Below are 20,486 nucleotides of genomic sequence, written 5' to 3'. Positions count from 1 at the left end.
AGTTCTCACAGTGGAGAAACTTGACTTGCTCTAATGATCTGTGATAGGCATTGGCAGAGTCCTTAACAGAATTAAGGCTGGGCTGGTACCGAACCCTGAGAGCGCCAAACGTTGTCTCTAAACAGATTCAAACATTTAATCTTTGAGGACCCAGAGGACCAAACAGAGCCGGAACGCTCTGGTTAGCTACGCAGTGCACTGCTAAACCTCTCCCCTTCTTCCTCCCAAATATCTTGTTGCCAGAGCAACAGTGGGCGTCACCAACCGGTCGGCGGAAATAGAAAAAGAGTACACGTCTCCAGTCCTTTGACGTATCCAGTGCGCAGACGCATTCACTATTTCTAGCCATAGTTCTCATTATGTGGATGTAGTTTGCGTCTGCGCATTAGTTGTCTCTCGCCTCGCCCTGCTTGTACGCCTGCGCACATTGGTTCATGGGGGCGGGGCAGAGTTGGGCCACCGCACTGCGCGCGCGCAAACGCTGCATCCGTTGTGGACGTCGGATTCTCCAGGAGTTTGGGACGAGCGGCCTGGAGTTCCCTGCTTTTAGTCATGTCCGCATCAGTAGTGTCGGTCATCTCGCGTTTCTTAGAAGAGTACTTGAGCTCCACTCCGCAGCGGCTGAAGTTGCTGGACGCTTATCTTCTGTATATACTACTGACCGGAGCTCTGCAGTTCGGTTACTGTCTCCTCGTGGGGACTTTTCCCTTCAACTCTTTTCTCTCGGGCTTCATCTCTTGTGTGGGGAGCTTCATCCTAGCGGGTAACGATTCTATAAGTAATCACAACAATAACTTGTTACTTTGATGAGCAACTTTGTTCTCTCGGTACTCTTCACTATTTTATAACAGACCACCGCCTTCTAAAGTTTTGGAAGAGCTTGTCTAACAGTACTCTTCTTGTGAGTGGGGAAATTGAGGCTCTGAAAAGTTGTCTGTCAGTCTCCCAATATTAAATAGCTGTTTAGGAGGTGGAATTTAATATCTAAAGAAACCCTCCTGTCGCTGCTCCTCGTGGTGAATCCCTGCACTTAATATTGGACCAAGAAAAACCCAATTCCAACTTTCACTTAATTTAACACAACTTTAAATTTGGTAGACTTTTAAATGAAAAATCCAACCCTGAATTATCTCTCTCATGTTGGCCTCTGATGAAAATTTTAAAGTGTAAGGAAAATAAATGAGTGCTTTGCTTGTTCAACCAGGTCTTATTTGATTTTGACTTTTAGCTGCTCCCACTTTTTTCTTGTGGATGAAGCTATTCAATTTCCTTCATTATCTTAAGCTCCATTTTTATTCACATAATTCTGGTTTAGCTTTCTTTTTCAGATTCGCAGCATTTGATAACCTTGTAGAGTACTTTTTTTTCTTTTTCTTTCTTTTTTCTTTTTCTTTTTTTTTTTTTTTTTTTTGGCACCAGGGATTGAACCCAGGGGCGCTTAACCACTGAACCATAACCCCAGCCCCTTCTAATATTTTATTTAGAGACAGGGTCTCTCTGAGTTTAATATTTTATTTAGAGGCTTAGGGCCTTGCTAAGTTGCTGAGGCTGGATTTGAACTTGCAATCCTCCAGCCTCAACCTTCCGAGCCCCTGGGATTACAGAAGTGGGTCACCGCCCCCAGCTACACTGCCATATTTGTTGAGAACGGTCTCTCTACATTTTTACCGAAATTTGACCTTTCTTGCCCAGCTGGATTCAGTGAAAACTGAGAACAGGTTTAGCCCAGGAGTATTAGTTAGCTAGTCCAGTTTATAAGTGACCACCATGTAGGCTATTCCAGTTACTGGCATTGGCTACTAAACTTTGAAAACATACCAGGATTTATTTTCTTTTCAGTGTGATATTCAGGCAGGCTATGAGATGAATTTTGAGTTGAATACCCAGTGTTATGGTAAATGCTTTGGGGATTCATTAGCTATATGTTTCTTGTTTTCAAAGTGTTTACAATCCAGTTGGGGCACAGAAAAAAATACAGTGTTATAATTATTTGGGGACAATTTAGGGTGGTAACCTGCTTAAAGTTTTAGATCTATAGAATACATTTTACGTATTAACAGTTGCTAATTAAGACACCAGAGATATTTTTACTTCTCAGAACTGAATATAGGCCTAAGGGGAGGTGTGCGCTAGCTGGGTCTGGGGTTGCACAATTAACTTGTTGATTGGCTATTTAGTTACTGTTTTTGAGTTTTGAGGACCAAGACTTGGTCCTTTGTGGCAGCATCCTAGCCGCCTTTGCTCTATGAACCCAATACTAACTATAAGAATTTTATAATTTAGTCAAGAGGTCAAAACCTCTTGGTTTGATTTTTTTTTTTTTGTCTCCCTGATGCAAATCCCTAAAGCAGATTTTTAAAAGATGATATTGATTAAGAATGACTTTTCAGGGCTACATGGAAAAGAGTGATTTGGTGAAGAGTGGACATGGACTAGTGATAGTTTAGTGTGTTAAAATCAAAAGATATTGAGCAAATGACTTCTACTTAATGCCACGTCCTATTTTTGAGCTTGTTGATGCTAAAATTGAGTGGCACACTGTCCTCCTCTCTAATGGGAACTAGATGACTTGTTATTGAAGAGAATGCTTAGTGAAGAGACATATTAGTTTTAAGGTTGATAACGGGGATCAAGGTTTCCAAATCTGTTAGAGGTAATAAGGACAGAGAAATAAGAGTGGCTTCAGAAAAAGGGTTCATGACAATTCATTGTTGCCACAGAAAGGTATCATTTGCATTTATTTTGACAGCATTGAGTTCACTTAATCCTACCTCCTATGCTAGCCTAAGTCATCATTTGGAAACTAGATTTAATTAGAAATTTGAAATTTTGATGTATATCCTTTTTTGATTGTTGGTAAAGGAAAGCTTGTATCAGTTTGTGGGCTTTCTGACTTCTGTGTATGGAAGAGAATGGAGAATGCCAGTAGGGCTGGAGAAAAGGGTATTGTAGGAGATTATGGTGAAGGATTGGATGATGCTAGATGCTGAAGCTTTGAACTCCAGGCCAAAGAATTTGGACCATATGTGGGTAATGGAAGAGCATCTGAGAATTGGAGTAGAGACTTGAAATTGTTATGTAGAATGGATTGGAGGGCGAAGTTCTTTAAGCTGTTTCCCTAATTTCTTTTTGACAGTTTATTCTGTTCTCTCTGCATGGGTTAATTTAGCATATGCTATTTAGAAAACTTGATCAGTGCATTTTAAACCAGTTTTAAGAATGCTATAATATTTAAAAAACCCAAAACCATACAAACAAAAAACTATTATCTGGGTCCAGTGGTATGAGATTGTCTGTTCTATTCCCTTATCTAATGACCAGGAGATTTACTCATGGTTTCAGGAAGGAGCTAGATGTACAGGGATGGTAATTTATAAGTATATTACATATATTTGTGTGTGTGTATATATATATATGTAAGTGTGTATATATATATATACACACATACACAAACATATATACAAGTGTATATTTGGTATAGTAGGCTTTAAACACATATGAAATATGTATAGTCAGTTTTAAAAGAACCTCAGAGAGAGACTTTTTCTTCCAGACGAATTTCAGACATCCTCAGCAGCTGTTTATCTAATGGTGAAAATATCGCTAGAGTAGGACATATAACCCTTTTTTAGAGTAACATTCCAGTGTTGGCAGCCCTTTTAGTTTCTTTTCTGCCTAACTGAAATCTCTAGTGCTATGTAGGGTGGATATGTGGAAAACAGTAAGACTGTTCTTAAAATAAGTCTTAGGTCTTGAAATCAGGTTTTAGTCTTGGGTCTTGAAATCAGTAAGAGTGTTCTTAAAATTAAGTCTTAGGTTTTAGAATGGAGCCAGGGGAGTCTATGCTAGGGATTGAACCTAGGGACCACACATGCTAGGCAAGTGTTTTACCTATTGAACTACATTTCCAGTCCCTGAAATCATTTTTAAATCACTTCACAGCTTTGGTCTATTCTCTTCTCTGGTTTGTGAAACAATTTTGACTTTAAAAAAAAATTATTTTAAATAGTTTTGTTACCCTTAGTTTACAAATTTAAAAGAAGTTGAATTTGAAAGGCAAGGGGACCTAATCCAGAGTGTTTTCTATCTCGAGGGAGCTTTTAGGCTGAGTGGACTGAGGTGCAGCATTTCTTTTGGAACTGTCCATCCAATTTGTGGATTCTATTATCTCCCATAACTGCTATCTAGGAGATTGGAAGTTTGCTGTCTTTGTGCCTGATCATTCTGCTTCTAAATGTCTTCATGTCTGTTGCTATCTCTTCATCCTCAGTGCCTCGGGTTTTTTCATATCTCTTATCTAGACCACTGTAATTCTTCTTACTGGCCTTCGAGTCTCTGGAGTCCGTCCTACTATGTTTGCAGGCTTGATTTGACTTGCAAATCTGATTGTCCTACTCTCCACCTTTGTCTGTGTTTCCCAAAGGAAAGTTAAATTTTTTAAAATGACACAGGTTCTTTCATGTTCTGGCCTCATCAATATCTCCAGCTTAATTTCTTGCCTCTGTCTCCTCTGTGCTTTATGCTCCATTATCGGAAAGTTAGTTCCCTCAACACTCATGATGTCTCTTAAGCTATTATTTTACTTTTATTTGACTTTCTTAAAGTTCCTTCACTTTTTAGACTTTGCAGCCCAAGTGGTCTTTCCTTTGGAACCCTTTCCTGACTTTTCCTGCGGATTGAGGTCTTCTCTATTCCTGCTTCATTTTTTTGTGTTTGTGTGTGCGTGTGTGTGTGTGTGTGTGTGTGTGTGAGAGAGAGAGAGAGAGAGAGAGAGAGAGAGAAAGAGAGAGAGAGAGAGATATGGAAGGAAGAGGAGGAGGAGAAGGAGGAAGAAGGGAGGAAGGGGCGGGGGGAGATGGTATTGTATTTACTGTTGTGTCTGTCTTCCCTCTGAAAAGTGAGCCCTTGAGGATAGGGGCCATCTTTCATCTCTTCATCCTCAGTGCTTAATATACTATGTTAAATTGTGAGCATGCATATAATAATTTAAGGAATACTAAACAATTATGTGCCAGTTTCTCTGCTAAGGTGAAGCACATGAACATGTTCTCTGCTCTTACAGAGTTTACAATCTAATGGGAGATGCAGAAAAGTAACTATAATTTTGATGCTGATGGGGAATTTTTGGTGAGAATGGGAACATGGTAGGCACCCAACCCTAGCCAGTGCTTCTGTAATAATGCTTTGCTAATATGTTTCCTTTGCCAAAACATGCTTTATAACTTCTCACTTTTTTCTCTTTTTCTTCTTTCTTATTCTCAGTTGATGACTATTATTTTCTTTTTTTACTAAAACCATAAAAGACAGGAATCCTTTCACCTTCTACTGATTCATAGCAGCCCACCTGCTTACACTCTGACTTACTTCTCATGGTGGTGGATGATGTGTCCCTTTGCTGTTAGCAGCCAGCTCCTTGACTTGTGCAGAGAATATAGTCTTCTCATGCCTCTGAGGAATTCAGCTTCTGCAGTTATCCCTCTATTCTGCACCATTAATTTCTTAATCTCTACTGGATCATTCTCATCATTCAAACATTCTCTAATATTGTTCAATTAAAAAAAATTTAGCCAGGTGTAGTGGTACATGCCTGTAATCCCAGTGACTTGGGAGTCTGAGGCAGGAGAATCGCAAGTTCAAGGCCAACCTGGGCAACTCAGTGAGACCCTGACTCAGAAAAATAAAAGTGTAATAATTTATATTACTCAACTACTCAAATCCCTGAAATACTGTTCCCTAGTACTTAGATCTAACTCCAGACTCTTCTCAGGATTTAGAACCCTTAGAGAATTTGTCTTTTGCTGATTTTTTTTTTTTTTTTAAACACTATCTAGAATGTTCCGCCCCTAGATCTTTGTCTTTTAGATACTGGTATTAAGTAGCTCTTTCTTAAAGAGGCCTTCTGTGACCCCTGAGTAAAAAAATATCTTCCCACTCACTCTATTATTTGTTTATTTTCTTTATAGAATGTATTGCTATCTGATATTCCTTGTTTGTTTACTTATAACATTCGTTATATTTCTTTCCATAGACATATAAGTTCCTTGGGAGCCAGATTCTTTTTCTGTTTTGTTCTGTGCCATATTCCCAGCACCTGGAATGATGCATGACTCGTAGTGAATGCTCAGTAAATATTTTGCTGAATGAATGAACATTTAGGGAGGCAGATTAAATTAGAACTGCTAAAATGAAACAGGCTGCCTCAGGAGGTAGTAAATTTCCATCTTTGGAAGTGCTCAGGGAGACACTGAAGGCTTGTTTCTGGAAGAGCCTTTTAAGCAGGCAAGGTTCTTTACCTTTTTTTTGTTCCCAGTGTATCTGAGGGATGTGACACCTTTATCGGTAACACGGGCTCTGGTAGGTTTGTAATTCTCCCCCTTGGGGTGGCTTACCAAATTCTGTGAATGGTAAGTATACTTTGGAAAACTTCCCAGGTGATTCTTGCAGCCTCCCCAGCATACCTACCTCCTCCTCCTCCATGAAATACTCATTTTTTATGGCCTCTGAGGTTGGTTCTTTCCATCCCTGTGGAATTCTTATGTTGTCATTGAAATAAATTGTGTTACTATGATGATAACATCAATTTTTAATCTTACCTGCTTTCACAGGGAGGTTTTTTTTTAGTCCCCTCAAAATTCCCCAAACACTAATAACCCACTGTTAATAGTTTAGTATTTATTTCTCTGGATGTTTTCTAGATACCGACAAAAACCAATGATAATTATATTATATAAATAAAATATTTTTAAAGAGAAATATGGAATGCAATAATTCTTTTTTTTTAACTTATCGAAAGTGTGTAGCTTTACTATCACTGTGTAGACAGTTTGCCTTATTCTTTTGAATAATTGCATGTGATTTCTTTGCCTGCCCATAGTATAATTTAATCCCCGAATGACATTTGAACTGTTTTCATTTTTTTTTTCAACTTTACAAACATGCTGTTAGAATGTTCTGTAAGATATATTCCTTTGTCAAAAGGTAAAAACATTTTAAATATTAATGGATATTGCCATTGTTCTCCCAAATGGATGAACCAATCTGTACTTTGCAAAGCAGGATTTTAATTGGTTGCCCTTTACTTGGTCAGTGTCCTTCATATTTTTGAAGAACTTGGATGAGTGGCAGTTTCATAGTGTTTACGTTTTTAAGCATAATGAAAACTGTTGTTATGGTGCTGGAGTCAGGAGAACTAGTCTAATAGTTTTCTGACCTTTGGATTAAATTTCAGTTTGTTTTTTCTTAGTGATGGAATGGATGCTAGCCTAAAGCAAATTTGAGTTTCCTTAATCTTTTTAATAATTTATCACAGGCATAAAAGTATTTTGGGAAAGTGTACTCCTGTAGTTTCTTTTTCTTATCAGTTGTGACACTTACTAATGTGCCAAGTTAGAATCTTCAAGGGTATATAAATGTGGCAGTGGAGAGTTCTTTGTTAAGAGTTGTATGGCTTAGGGCTGGGGATATAACTCAGTTGATAGAGTGCTTGCCTGTCAAGCACAAGGCCCTGGGTTCAATCCCCAGCACCATAAAAAAAAAAAAAAAAAAAAGAGTTGTATGGCTTAGGTCTCCTGCCTTTTTGAGACAAGCAGCTGTCAGAACTTTAGATTAAAGATAATTTATCTGCAACTATGAAGTAGGTCCTCATGGATGAGCGATTATATTTATAATCTCTCCTGTACATTATGCATGTATTTTGTTAGAAAATAATTCATATTTTTAAAACTTTGTTTTGTCATTCAGCCCAGCTCTTTTGTTACCACCTCAGCTACATTCCCATCTAGGTATAACTAGAAACCTTTAAATTAGGAGATAAATTCTTAGAGTTTTTTGGTTATATATATATATATATATTTTTTTTTTTTTCCCTCAGTAATTGTGGTTTTTAGTGTAATTCTGAGAATAGGTTTTTTTTCCTTTAACTTTCTTTGCTTTTTGAGGGGAGGACTGAGGATTGAACCTAGGGGTGCTTAACCACTGAAGCTACATCCCAGTCCTTTTTATGTTTTATTTTGAGATGAAGTCTCAGTTAGGTGCTTAGGACCTCGATAAGTTGCTGAGGCTAGCCTTGGCCTTTTGGTCCTCATGTGGCAGCCTCCTGAGCTGCTGAGATTATAGGTGTGTATCATGTCTGACTCCTTTTAACTTTTAGCAAACAGGTAATATCGTGAAGCTTAAGTGTACAACTTGATGAGTTTTTAAATTTGCCAATCTAATCACCAGCCAGATCAAGATATAGAACATTTCCAGCACCCTAGAAGGCTCCTTGCATCTTCCCAGCCACCTTTCCCTTCATGAAAGAACCACAGTCCTGACTTATTACCATACATTTGTTCTGCAGAATTTTAAGTTTTATGTATATACATATATATAAAAGTCATCATATATATTTATATCAGATGGCATGTGCTTTTTTATATCTGACTCTTGTTTATTTCATCTATATTGTATATAGTGGAAGCTCCTTTTCATTGCTGTATAATATTGGATTGTTTGCATATGCTACAATTCATCATTTTTACTATTGGTTGATACTGTTAGAGGCTATCATGAGTATCCTTGTAGGTACCTTTTCATTTGAAAATACATTCATTTCTGTTAGAGTAGAATTGTTGTATCATAGATGTATGTGTGTTCATTAGCAGTCATATTTGTTTTGTATTTTGAAATAATTATTTTTGATTATTTTTGTGTTCTGCTTCTTTTGCAGTATGCCTGAGAATACAGATCAACCCACAGAACAAAGCAGATTTCCAAGGCATCTCCCCAGAGCGAGCCTTTGCTGATTTTCTCTTTGCCAGCACTATTCTGCACCTTGTTGTCATGAACTTTGTGGGCTGAATTGTTCCCAGTTACTAAATTGAGGAGTAGGAGACTGAAATAATGTAAGTGATGAATATAGTCCTTATCCTATCATGATAATTTTGGAAAGAGAAATTAGGTGGTTTGATCATAATTAGCAGAATTCCTGTATTGCTTCTAAGAGATTTGCAGAATTTTGAGATGGTCTGTAAAGTATTTATTAATATTGACCTTTCAGAGCTACTGCTCTCGGTCATTGTCTTCTTACTATTCTGCACATCATTAAGATAACAGAAAATAAGTGTTGCTTATAGTTAATATATTCATTTCTAAATCAATAATTATGAAAATAGCTCAGGTTTTTTTTTTTATGTGTGTGGTGCTGGGGATTGAACCCAGGGCCTTGTACTTGTAAGGCAAGCACTCTACCAACTGAGCTATATCCCCAGCCCAATAGCTTAGTTTTTAAGACACATAAATTGCAGATTTTGCCTTTAGTTTTTTTTTTTTTTTTTTGTACTGGGGATTGAACCCAGGGGCACTCTTCCACTGAGCTGTAACCCAGTCCTTTTTACTTTTTATTTTGAGACAGGGTCTTACTAAATTTCCCAGCCTGGCCTCAAACTTGCTATCCTCCTGCCTCAGCTTCCTGAGTCTCTGGGATTATAGGCACGTGCCACTGTGCCTGACTAGATTGACTCTTAAATTTCTTTTTGATTTCTATCAGATGACTTTAAAGGCTGGGCCATTGTTCTCATAGTATCCAGTATGGCACTTATACCTGAAGGCATGTGTAGGATGAATGAATGACTGTAACCCTTTGCTAATGTGTGTCCTACACTGAAATTAAAGGGGAATTGGATTAACTTGGGAGAAGACGTATGTGATACAATTTAGTTTGTTTGCCATTTTCCTTGATTTAGCATGAAGCGCTCCCACCCTACCCAAACAAGCTCATATATAGAATTCTGAGGGAAAACAGAAGTGGAGTGGGAGTTGTTTTGATTGATAGAAATCAAAAAGCCCTCTCTGGCCTCTCCTTCATGTGTGGTATGCCCTCTTCTCCATTCTTCCCTGCCAATCAGAATTCTAAAGGTCTAATAAGTACATGGATGTTTTCCAAACTGTATATTGACAGTTACTTTATATATGCGAAAACAGAATCCCAGAACAATCCAGTAGCCTTCCTCAGCCACATAACGTGGTTGTAGAGAAGTGCCTTTGTCCAGTGGTGCTGTTGGCACCACTTACTGATGAATGCATATACTCTTTGCCTTTACTCTACAAAATTTAATGCTGCTGTTACCAGGTGGTAGAGAAAAGAGAACCTTAGGAAATATTGGGGGAAAAATATTCCAGGATAAACTTATTTATCACAACTTGGAAAGCTACAATTTTTGTACTAGTCAGCAGAAATCTAACACAAGAGTTAGAGCAACCATGTGTAAAGTGCATGCAGTGACAGTATAGTTTATTTTCTGGCATGTATTAATGAGTTACTAATAATGTTACAGAAATTCTTTTCTTTGAAATTGCCTCAAAAATAGTTCTGTTAGTTTGGGTAAGAGTTCATTTTTGGTAGTGCCAAGTTGGCAGAGGTGGTTTATGTCATTGAAAAAAATTTGAGAACCACTTCATTCTACTATCCTAACAGAGTTTCATTCCTTGGAGACCTAAGACTAAGTTTGTCCTCCTCCTACGTGCCCCTGTCTTTTCCCCTCCCTATTTGCAGTCAGTGCCTTGTTACTGAGAATATAAAGAAAAGTAAAATGTGGATTCTGTCCTCAGAAGTGAGTAATCTAGTGGCGGAGATGTGTAAACATAACTGTTGAAATACAGCATAGTTAGAGCCTCTCCAGCGTTTTGAGCATAGTGCTGTGAGAGACTGAGAAAGAGTAACTGTGCCATCTGCAAGCAGGAGCAGCAAACAGTAGCTCTCACCAGTTACCAGTTATCTTCTACCATTGTATAACCTGGAGTGCAGCTAGGAAATGCAGTCTCTAGCCTTGACCTTCTTATACTTGTACATATTGCAAGTCAGTCTTGGACTCTCTGATAAACTGTTGGGAAGGCCATAAGTCTTTTGATTGCTTCACTCTAGATATTCTAAAGTTCTTTTTTTTCCTAGATGAGTCATGGTATATACTTAGGAAGGTGACAGAGCAAACATTTCAAGGATGTTCTTTATGCTCAGGGAGATACCAACTCATAGAAAATTATTTTCTAGGACTGTTAGGATTGGAGGACTCTGCTGCAGAGAACTTAATATTTCAAAATTACGACAGAAACAGACAAAAATGCAGGCTCAGCAGAAACTGTATACTGCAAACCATATTAACAACCTAGGACCACCTGTTCATCTGGGAGTTATGGGCCCAAGGTACAGCAGAATCTTTCAGTTCCAGATTGCAGTGTTAAATCATTCTATAGAAAGTATTTTGTTCATAGAAAAATTCTCTTCTCTGGGGGATTGCCCAGAGCATTTTCCACAGAGATTTTTCATGTGATGTATACTACCCTGTCCTGCTCTCAGTTTTTTTAAATATACATTTATTTGCCCCTTTTATGTGGTTTTAACTCAGTTATATGTACAGTGTGCCACAACACATTAAAAAATAGTTTCCAAGTGAGTTCTCAACATTTATACCAACTTTGAAGGTAAAATGAAACAGGTTGAACATTCTCCATATTTTCCAGCTGAGAGTTGGGTATTAAAAAAATAAACATCTATAGTATAACTGATATTGCATGAATTTGAAGGTCATATTTAAAACCAGCAGCTATTTTAGAAAAGGCAGATCAAAAGAAAGTGGCACTGAGCTAAAAAAAAAAAAAATAAAAATAAATAAATAAATAAATAAAATCTAGGGGAAGTAAGAAAGAGATACTGAGTGCTCACTCTGTGCCATGCTTTAAGTGCTTGTTCTGTATCTCATTTTCAAAATTAACTTTATAATGATAGGCTTATTTGCATTGACAGATCAGGAACAGATTTAGAGAACTTTGCTAGAAGTCTTATTAAGTCTGATAAAACAGTTCTGCTTCAAAAAACAATGATATTTGTGCCCTATTTTTGCTCAGAGGTGTTTACCATATATTATAGTGTTTGTCAATTGCAGTGTTAAAGAAGTGGGCTTTAAAAAGATAGCCCAGGTGTTTTATCACTGTCCTCACCTTGTGACTTTCTTTACTTTTATTATGACAATTTTGAAGGGAGAGAAAAGTATGGATGATATAACAAGCACCCCTGTGTATCTACTACCTGGAATTGACAGATTTTGAACAGATAAACATTATAGATTCAGCTTATGTTCCCTTTGAGCCCCTCTCTAGTCTTAATTTCTTCCCTGTCCTATAAAACTTGAACTTCATGGCAATTTTGGTCAGCCAGGACCAATATTACGCATAGATCTAATAATAAAACCTTTTACAAACTTGAGACTTCGTGGTCTCCTGAAAACATGTCCAAAGATGGCAGTTTGAGAAACTCAAATGATAAAAGTTGCTCTGGCCATTAGTGATACTGATTATTGACTATCCAAGTGGTTATGTTTAGACTCAGTATTTTTTAGTTTATCATAAAAGTGAGAGTATTAAAGTAAAAATGTTTCTAGTGTGCTTCTGAGCCCCAAGAATCCATGAACACCTGAAACAGTTATTGGCACTTAAATGGCAGTAAATTTTGATAACTACATGACAACTCATTAGATTTGAGTATTAAATTTATGTATTTTGGGGCTGGGGTTGTGGCTCAGTGGTAGAGCGCTTGCCTAGCTCGTGGATTGGAGTTTCAGCACCACGTAAATAAAGGCATTGTGTCCATCTACAACTAAAAATATTTTTTAAAAAAATTTATGTACTTTCCATAATTTCCTTTTTTTTTTTTTTGTGATGCTGGGGAGTGAACCCTAGACCTTGTGCTTACTAGGCAAGCATGATACCAGCTGAACTATATCCCCAGCCCTCCTATTTTATTTTTCCATGTTTCTTTGAAGTTCTTTTCTAAAAATGCCATCTCAGGTTTCTGAAGGAAATGAGGAAAAGGGGAACAGAATTACATTTGATCAGTTGGAAAATTAAAGTTCATGTTGATGTGGGCCCTAGGTTAGAGGGAAAGGTGAACTCACCGAAGAGGGACAAAACTGAGCTGAAGTGTGCTCACTTCCTGGGGAGATTGTACTCCAGATGCTTTGACTAAAATTTCTAAAATGTTGCTATGTTTTTTTAATGGAGACATTCTCCCTCCAGTTGTTAAACATTCCTATTGTTTAATTTGAGCTAGAGCAAGGAAACTGTGGGGTTAGGCAGAACATTTAAACTGTGACAGTACTGTTTATTAATTGTGTTGGCTTTTGGAATTCATCAAAGTGTGGGTAACCTAGAGAATTACCTGCCTCTGGCAGGAAATCTAAATATTATTCTTTAAGCTCTGCTGCCACCTAGTGGAATGTACATTTCCTTTGTTGAGAGTATGTATTATAAAGCATAAGAAAAGTAGAGTTGGGGTAAGAACCACTGATCTGTGATAAAACCTAGTTTCTTTTCTAGTCATAGGAGGGCAGCAGAGGTCCAAGAGGGCTTAAATGCTGGATTGGGAGTTGCTTTACAGCCTGACCAGAAGTGGGCACTGTTGAGCTAGGAACAGAAGAGCCCAGAACTTTAGGAGTGGCCCAAGGATTTTATTACACAGGAAAGACCATATGCACATAGATCCTCAGATTTCACTTGTGTTTCCTTTTCTTGTCAGTTCAAGAGCTTCCTTTTTGATTCATTCTAGACCTTTTATTGTCCTCAACAATGAGCTCCCACTGATAATAATAATTACATTTTTTTGTTGATGGGGCACCTATTTTTTTTTTGTCTTTGACATTTCTACCTTATATTGAATTAGGTCCAGTCACCAAATAAGTTCTCCAAGAGGGTATTATCCTGAATTTGTAGAAAATCTTCTGAGGTAGGCCCAATATTACTTTTTCCAACTCATTTCCCCCTGGTTGGAAGGTGAGATTAAATTACCTTTTAAACCTTGAATCTGCTTATTTTATTACTAAAAGAGAACTAATTGATGACTCTAGATTTGGTGACTGAACTCTTTTGTATTTGGTCCATAAGACTACTAAAGCGGGGAGGGAGAAAATATCTAGTAGATTTGTGTTTATGAATTTCATTGCTGTCCTAAACTCCCTGCCTCATTTTCTCCTTTGGAATGGATGACTCCCATTCCAGGATATCCTCTTCTCCCTCTGTTGTATAGGACCTTCTCTGGGCTCTCACATCCACTGTACATGTCTCTAAGGCTACACAATCACGTTGTTACAAAACTGTTCATTCACATTCCTGTCTCTCTCCCATTAGATTCTCAAGTTTCCTGAGAGTAGGAACCTCAGGGTTTAGCATAGGACTAGTGCATGTTTGTCGAATGACAAACATGTATGGATGGATAAATCATTTTCTGCTGTAAGACACCTAGGTATGGCATTAGTTACTTGGACATTATGACATGTGGAAAGTGCTATGAAAGAAAACAGTCAAAGACAATATTGATACAAGAGGCTATGCAGTGGGAAGCACTTGTGATGACAAGTCGGAAGACCTGCACTGTGGGCTTTGTATGGTTAATTTGTTGAAGGGACAACTAAGTTTGTTTCTGAGCCTCAGTTTCTCTGTCTACATAGGTCTGTGACCTGGTTAGTAATCAAAGCCTCTTCTGGCTTCTAACCTTTCATTATATAATTTATGATGTTGTGTTTGAGGAGGATTGTGCTTTTTTTGTAGATCCTCAGTTGGGCTTTGCTTTTGTTTTTCCTTCAATTGTTGCATTTTATCTTTATTTCCAGATTTCCACCATCCACTCACAGAATGTGAAATGTTAAAAGTTCATAACAAAATGCACACTTTCTACATAAGGCTTTTTACAAAATTAAATAACATTTGTAAACTGTCTTAACACTGATAACATTATCAAGCTTGTAGGTTCACATGCCTTCCACATGTACTTTTACCTACATTAACACATTTGATTTTTACCATCCCCCCTGAGGAGAGGAGGTAGGCAGATAGTAAGTGGTATTCCTATTTTATACCTGAGATAAAAATTTTAAGAAATTTAAGTTGACTTATTCTCCCTGTGGAACTAATAAGTGACTGAGTGTGGACTTGCTAGTGGACATTTGGACTCTAAACTTTTATATTCTTTGCTTTCTATTATGTTCAAGGACTTTTGAATGATGACTGTATGCATCTTTCCCATTAGAAGGTTTTCATATTAGGCTTAAAAAAATACATGTATTTTTTAGTTCTAGATAGACACTATACCTTTATTTTATTTATTTTTATGTGGTGCTGAGGATTGAACCCAGTGCCTCACATGTGCTAGGTAAGCATTCTTTCACTGAGTTACAACTCCAGCCCAGCTTGCTTTTTTTTAAATGACAAAATTTAGGAGAGGTTCATAAGAAAGGATGAAGAAGTTGATCTCAATTATTTCTGCAAAGTCAGGCATCCCTGATATGGTCCAGGAAAAATGCAGGAGAATGCAGATCAGACCTGACTTAAGTCTAGAGAGGGTGACCCTGGACTGGCATCTTCTGCAGTGTGGAGGTATTCTGGGTCTGTGTTGCCCAGTGTGGTAACCACTAGGAATGTGGTTATTGAATATTTGAAATGTGGCTAAGTAAACAAGAAATTGAATTTTTAATTTAATTATTATAATTATTTCATACTGGGGATTGAACCCAGGCAGGGCCTTGGATATGCTAGGCTCTATCACTGGCCTTTCTTATTTTATTATTGTTGTTGTTGTTGTTATTATACTAGGGATTGAACTCAGAGGTATTCTGTCAACTGAGCTATACCCTCAACCCTTTTTTATTTTTAAAAAATTTTAGACAGGCTGGGGTTGTAGCTCAGTGGTAGACTACTTGCCTAGCCTACATGAGGCATGGGTTTGATCCTTAGCACCACATAGAAATAAAATTTATAAAAGGTATTGTGTCTATATACAACAAAAAAAAAATTTTTTAAAATTTGAGACAGGGTCTCACCTAGTTGCCCAGGTTGACCTTGAACTTAGCTCCTCCTGGCAGTTTCCTTAGTAGTTGGGATTACAGGTATACACTTAATTTCACTTAATTTTATCTAAGTTTAAATAGTTACCTATTTAAACTATTAGTGCCTACAGTGATGAACAACACAGCTCTGGAGGTCAAACTTTGAGGTTAGAGTTTCCTCATCTCTAAAATGAGAGGATTGGCTGATTTCTGAAGCACCTTTCATTTTTAGAAATATCTCATCTGTGCCTTCTAAAATTATGATTCAAATTGAGCTCTGAACTTGGAATTTCTGCAGAATGGTTTTTGATTTACATTATTTCAAATTTCAGTTTTAATTGGGTGGCCAGTATCCAGGAAAAGATGGATTCTAAGGAAAATTCAGTATTTGATCGTATTTACCTAGTGCTAATATCTGAATAGAGATAAAACTAGAGAAGAATATGATTCCAAATAAAAACGACCCTGTCTGGCATATCATTTCTAGCTATAGAGAGAGTTATTATTTTTAACAATTCTTTGTTATGCTGACTTTCTTTTAAGATGATTGGACCAGACTGATCAAATGTCATTGTCCTTTGTGCATGGGTAAAATAGACTGAAGAAGTCCTACTTTGTCAGTAGGTATCTTTCATTTTGCACATTTCACATTTCCACATTTTAGTATCAGGGGAGGAGTTTTTTTTTTTTTTTTTTTTTTTTTTGCAGTTCCTGGGATTGAACCCAGGGCCCTGTGCTTGGAAGGCAAGCACTGTACTATCTGAGCTATATCCCCAGCCCAGGGGAGGAGATTTTATTAGTCATTTTCCCAAAACCTTTATCCCTTTATTAACAGTTGACACCACTCTTTGAGTGGTAGAATAGTTTGATTTTATTGAACTAGCTTTTGTGTGTTTGTGTGTGTGTATGTGTGTATGGTACTGGGGATCTAACCCAAGGCTTCACACATGCTAGGCAAGCTACTCCTCAGCCTAAAACTTATCATTTCAAAGAATTCTAGGACTTCTGCTTTTGGAATAGTGTCTGGTAAATATGTCTTTGCCTTAAAAGAAGGGAGCAGATCAATGTAAACGGGATTTTCTGAAAACCACTAGAAAAGAGACTCCTTTACTATCATGAATTACTTTTCCCTTCCACATGAACTGGCCTCAGAATCTTAGATTTTAATGTTTTAATATAAAATCTTAAAATTTGACTTTATTAAGCTAGGAGTCCTTTATAATTCTAAATGTGTCAAGAGTTTATCCACTAAAATGGCCTTATGCTCTCATCCTCTCTCACCATTAGAACTTTTGGTTATTAGAACTGATGTTATATTGATTCATAAGTTTGTTAGAGAGTTTGTTTTAACAAATGTGATGGAATGAACAGGTGAGGTTTTTAAAATAAATTTATTTTAATTTTTACAGACTGCACTTCGATTCATTGTACATAAAATGGGGTACAACTAGGGCTGGGGACATAACTCAGTCTGTAGAGTGCTTGCCTCTCAAGCACAAGGCCCTGAGTTCGATCCCCAGCACCGCAAAAAAAAAAAAAAAAAAAAAAAAGAATAAAAAATGGGGTACAACTTTTCATTTCTGTGGTTGTGTGTGATGTAGATTCATACCATTTGTGTAATCATACATGTACATAGGGTAATGATGTGTGTTTCATTCCACTATCTTTCATACCCCTGCCCCCTCCTCCCTGTCATTTCCCTCCACGTAAAGTTTCTCCATTCTTCCCTTACTCCCCACTCCCATTATATGTCATCATCCTCTTGTCAGGGAAAACATTCGGCCTTTGGTTTTTTGGGATTGGCTTATTTTACTTAGCATAATCTCCAGTTCCATCCATTTTTTTGCAAATGCCATCTTATTATTATTATTTATGGCTGAATAATATTCCATTGTGTATATATACCACAGTTTCTTTATCCATTCATCTGCTGAAGGGCATCTAGGTTGGTTCCACAATCTAGCTATTGTGAATTGAGCTGCTATAGACATATTTGTTCTTACATAGCACTGTGAACACTTTTAACTCCCTGTTTTTGCTTTTTTCTTTTACACATTTCTCACAGTTCCACCGATATATCTTCTGCAGTTATGTAGCATATCTTTAAATGTCATTGTTAGTGAATAAAAACATTCTGGATGGAAGCTCTGATGCTGGAATTTCTAGTCCCTTGAACCAGTATGCAAAATAAGGCGATGCCCTTTTTACCTACTGGGGTGGGTAGCCCAGTTCTGAAAGGTCGCATTTCCCAACCTTTTTCAAGTCATGGCATACATAGAAGGTTACAGTGTTTTTATGCTATGCTGCGGGAAAATTGGCAACTTGTGGAAATGTTGGAAGGAGCTCCCAGGGCCAAGAGATTAGTTTCCGGCTATACCCGTCACAGGGTCCGGTAGGTGGGAAGCTGACTCTGAGGACTAGAAAGGAAGACTGTATCTTTTGGAATGATGACACCACAATTTCCAGATCCCAGCTCCCTCCTGCTGTAGCAGCAGTTGAACCACTTCTCTTGGAGTCATTTTCCACCTTACCCAAAATAACCTTATCTTCAAATGAAAACTAAATTCTTGCTTTTCCTTTGGTTCTTTATTAAATCTGAGATTGAGAATTTTTTTCTACTTTCTTGAATCCTCTTCCTGTCCTCCTCAAAGCTGAAAATCAGTGCTTTATGAGCATTCTAACTACCAAAAGTTTCTTTAGGCAAAACTGCAACCCCTCTACCTTAAAGAATTTGTGGGCCAGCAGATGAGAGTGACTTATGCAAAGTAATACAACTAACTAGGGCCCATGTTCCCTAGCCCCTGTCAGTTTTGCCTTCATTGGCTTGGAATTTAAGTTTGAACAATTATTATTATTTTTAAAAATATTTTTTAGTTGTAGATGGACACAGCGTCTTTATTTTATTTATTTATGTTTATGTGGTGCTGAGGATTGAACCCAGTGTCTCTCACATGCTAGGTGGGCACATTACCACTGAGCCACAACCCCAGCCCCTAAACATATTTTTATAGATACTGCTTCCATAAAATACTCTGTGAAAAATATTTGCCTCATTCTGTTTGTTCTGGCTTGGCTTAAACAGTCTCCTGAGTTTAGGAACCCCATAACTGTCTCATGGATTTGGGGGACCTGTCTGTAGTATCTTAAGACGTTTTACCTTTCTGCTTCTTTCTTTTAGGTTCACTTTTTGATGTCCCTTGGATAAAAGTTATTGAGACGGAAACTTGTCGCACCCATAGATGCTTCAGATTTGTACTCACTCTTGACTCTTGATTTGGTCTGAGGTGGAGAGCCCAGAGAAGTTTTTTCTCTTTGTGTCAGACCAGCTTTGTAATGACCGTTTGTTAACATGACCTCTGCTTTTCATTAATTGTAACTTTTTACCTTCCACATTAAAAAACTTCATACTACTCCTTTCTATGTCTCTGACTGGTTTTTTTTTTTTTTTAATTGGTATCAAAATCTCCCCCATTTCTATGTGCTAATAAGGTCTTTTAATTGGTAACTTGTAATTGTAACTTTATGTGTTTGCTTTTATTAAATGTATTTGAAGTTAATGACAAAAGGCATTGCTGACAACCCTGGGAAATGGCAGTCCTTTGTCCTTTGCCTGCAGCAGGCAATCCTTTACTAATCCTTCCATTGTTACAGGTGGTTCCGCTCTTCTGACACAATGCATTCCTGGAGCTGCACCATTAAGTACTTTGTTAGAAATTGAACTAAAGAGTGCTTTCACATTTACGTTTGTTTCAACATGCTTCATTGGTGAAAAATGAAATGTGCATCTCTTAGGCATGTAATGTAGAGTGTAAAAAGTGGGGTTGTGTGTACGTTGATTTGTAGAGTGAGATATTTTCCATAGCACCTTCACAAACATTCTCATTTTATTCTTGCAGTTTTCTCAGGGGTTCTAATCCTCATTAGATAGGTGAGGAAGTCCAAGGTAGATTTGTGCCTTAAGATCAGAGTTCATGACAAAGCTTGGATGGAATACAGTTCTGCTGGCTGAATATGGTTTTGGACAAACCCTGTTGCTATCACGGGTGCAGTAGAGTTGCCATATATGGGAAACAAGCACAACCTGGGGAACTCAAAATTCAATGCTTGAGTCACACCAGACTAATTAAGTCCTTGGGGTAATTTTCGGAGATTAAGCTACCCATGTGATTTCAATGTGCAGCCAAATTGGGGAATCAGGTCTTTGGATTCTTGCTACTCAAAATGTAGTCACTGGTTAGCATCACCTAGTTGATTTGTAAAGGAAACTCCCAGGCCTTACCCCAAAACTACAGAAGCAGAATATTTAACAAAGTCCCCAAGTGATTTGTGTGCACATTAAAGTTTGACAAGCACTGATCTAGAGCAGTGATTTTTTTCAAGTTTCAGTGTACCTTGCAGTTACCTGGAATCTTTGTAAAAAACTTGGGTTGTTAGTTCTGTGATGTTAGTTCTCTGATACGCACTCAGGTTTGAGAATGTGATATGAGTCAGCAAGCTTTTTAAAAAATGAGTGCAACTGTGTTCCAGTGTAACTATTGACAAAACTGACTCTAGATCTCTGGCCAATGTGTTAACACCCTATGTGTAACCAGCAACTAGCCACATAAGAAACAGGCAAAACTCCCCAGTTTGATCAAA

At 37.6% G+C, this 20,486-nt stretch overlaps 1 protein-coding gene across 1 annotated transcript; it reads left to right on the top strand.

Moving 5' to 3' along the window:
* The first annotated feature begins 466 nt into the window (after positions 1 to 466).
* Positions 467 to 19,264, top strand: Dad1 (defender against cell death 1). The gene is made up of 3 exons (XM_047540187.1): positions 467 to 763; positions 8,708 to 8,882; positions 19,027 to 19,264. Exons 1-2 carry the CDS (start codon positions 553 to 555, stop codon positions 8,836 to 8,838), a joined length of 342 nt encoding a protein of 113 aa, XP_047396143.1. The 5' UTR covers positions 467 to 552; the 3' UTR covers positions 8,839 to 8,882; positions 19,027 to 19,264.
* The last annotated feature ends 1,222 nt before the right edge of the window (positions 19,265 to 20,486 follow it).

This window comes from Sciurus carolinensis, chromosome 2 (genome assembly GCF_902686445.1).
Source record: "Sciurus carolinensis chromosome 2, mSciCar1.2, whole genome shotgun sequence".
In the NCBI taxonomy this organism is placed as follows: domain Eukaryota; kingdom Metazoa; phylum Chordata; class Mammalia; order Rodentia; family Sciuridae; genus Sciurus; species Sciurus carolinensis.
Note: the sequence above shows the minus strand (reverse complement) of the source record. Positions and strands in the feature narration are given on the sequence as shown.

Coding starts and splice junctions, on each gene's coding strand:
- Dad1 (XM_047540187.1), top strand. CDS start 553: ATGTCCGCATCAGTAGTGTCGGTCATCTCGCGTTTCTTAGAAGAGTAC. Junction 764..8,707: donor GGGGAGCTTCATCCTAGCGG/GTAACGATTCTA, acceptor CTTCTTTTGCAG/TATGCCTGAGAATACAGATC.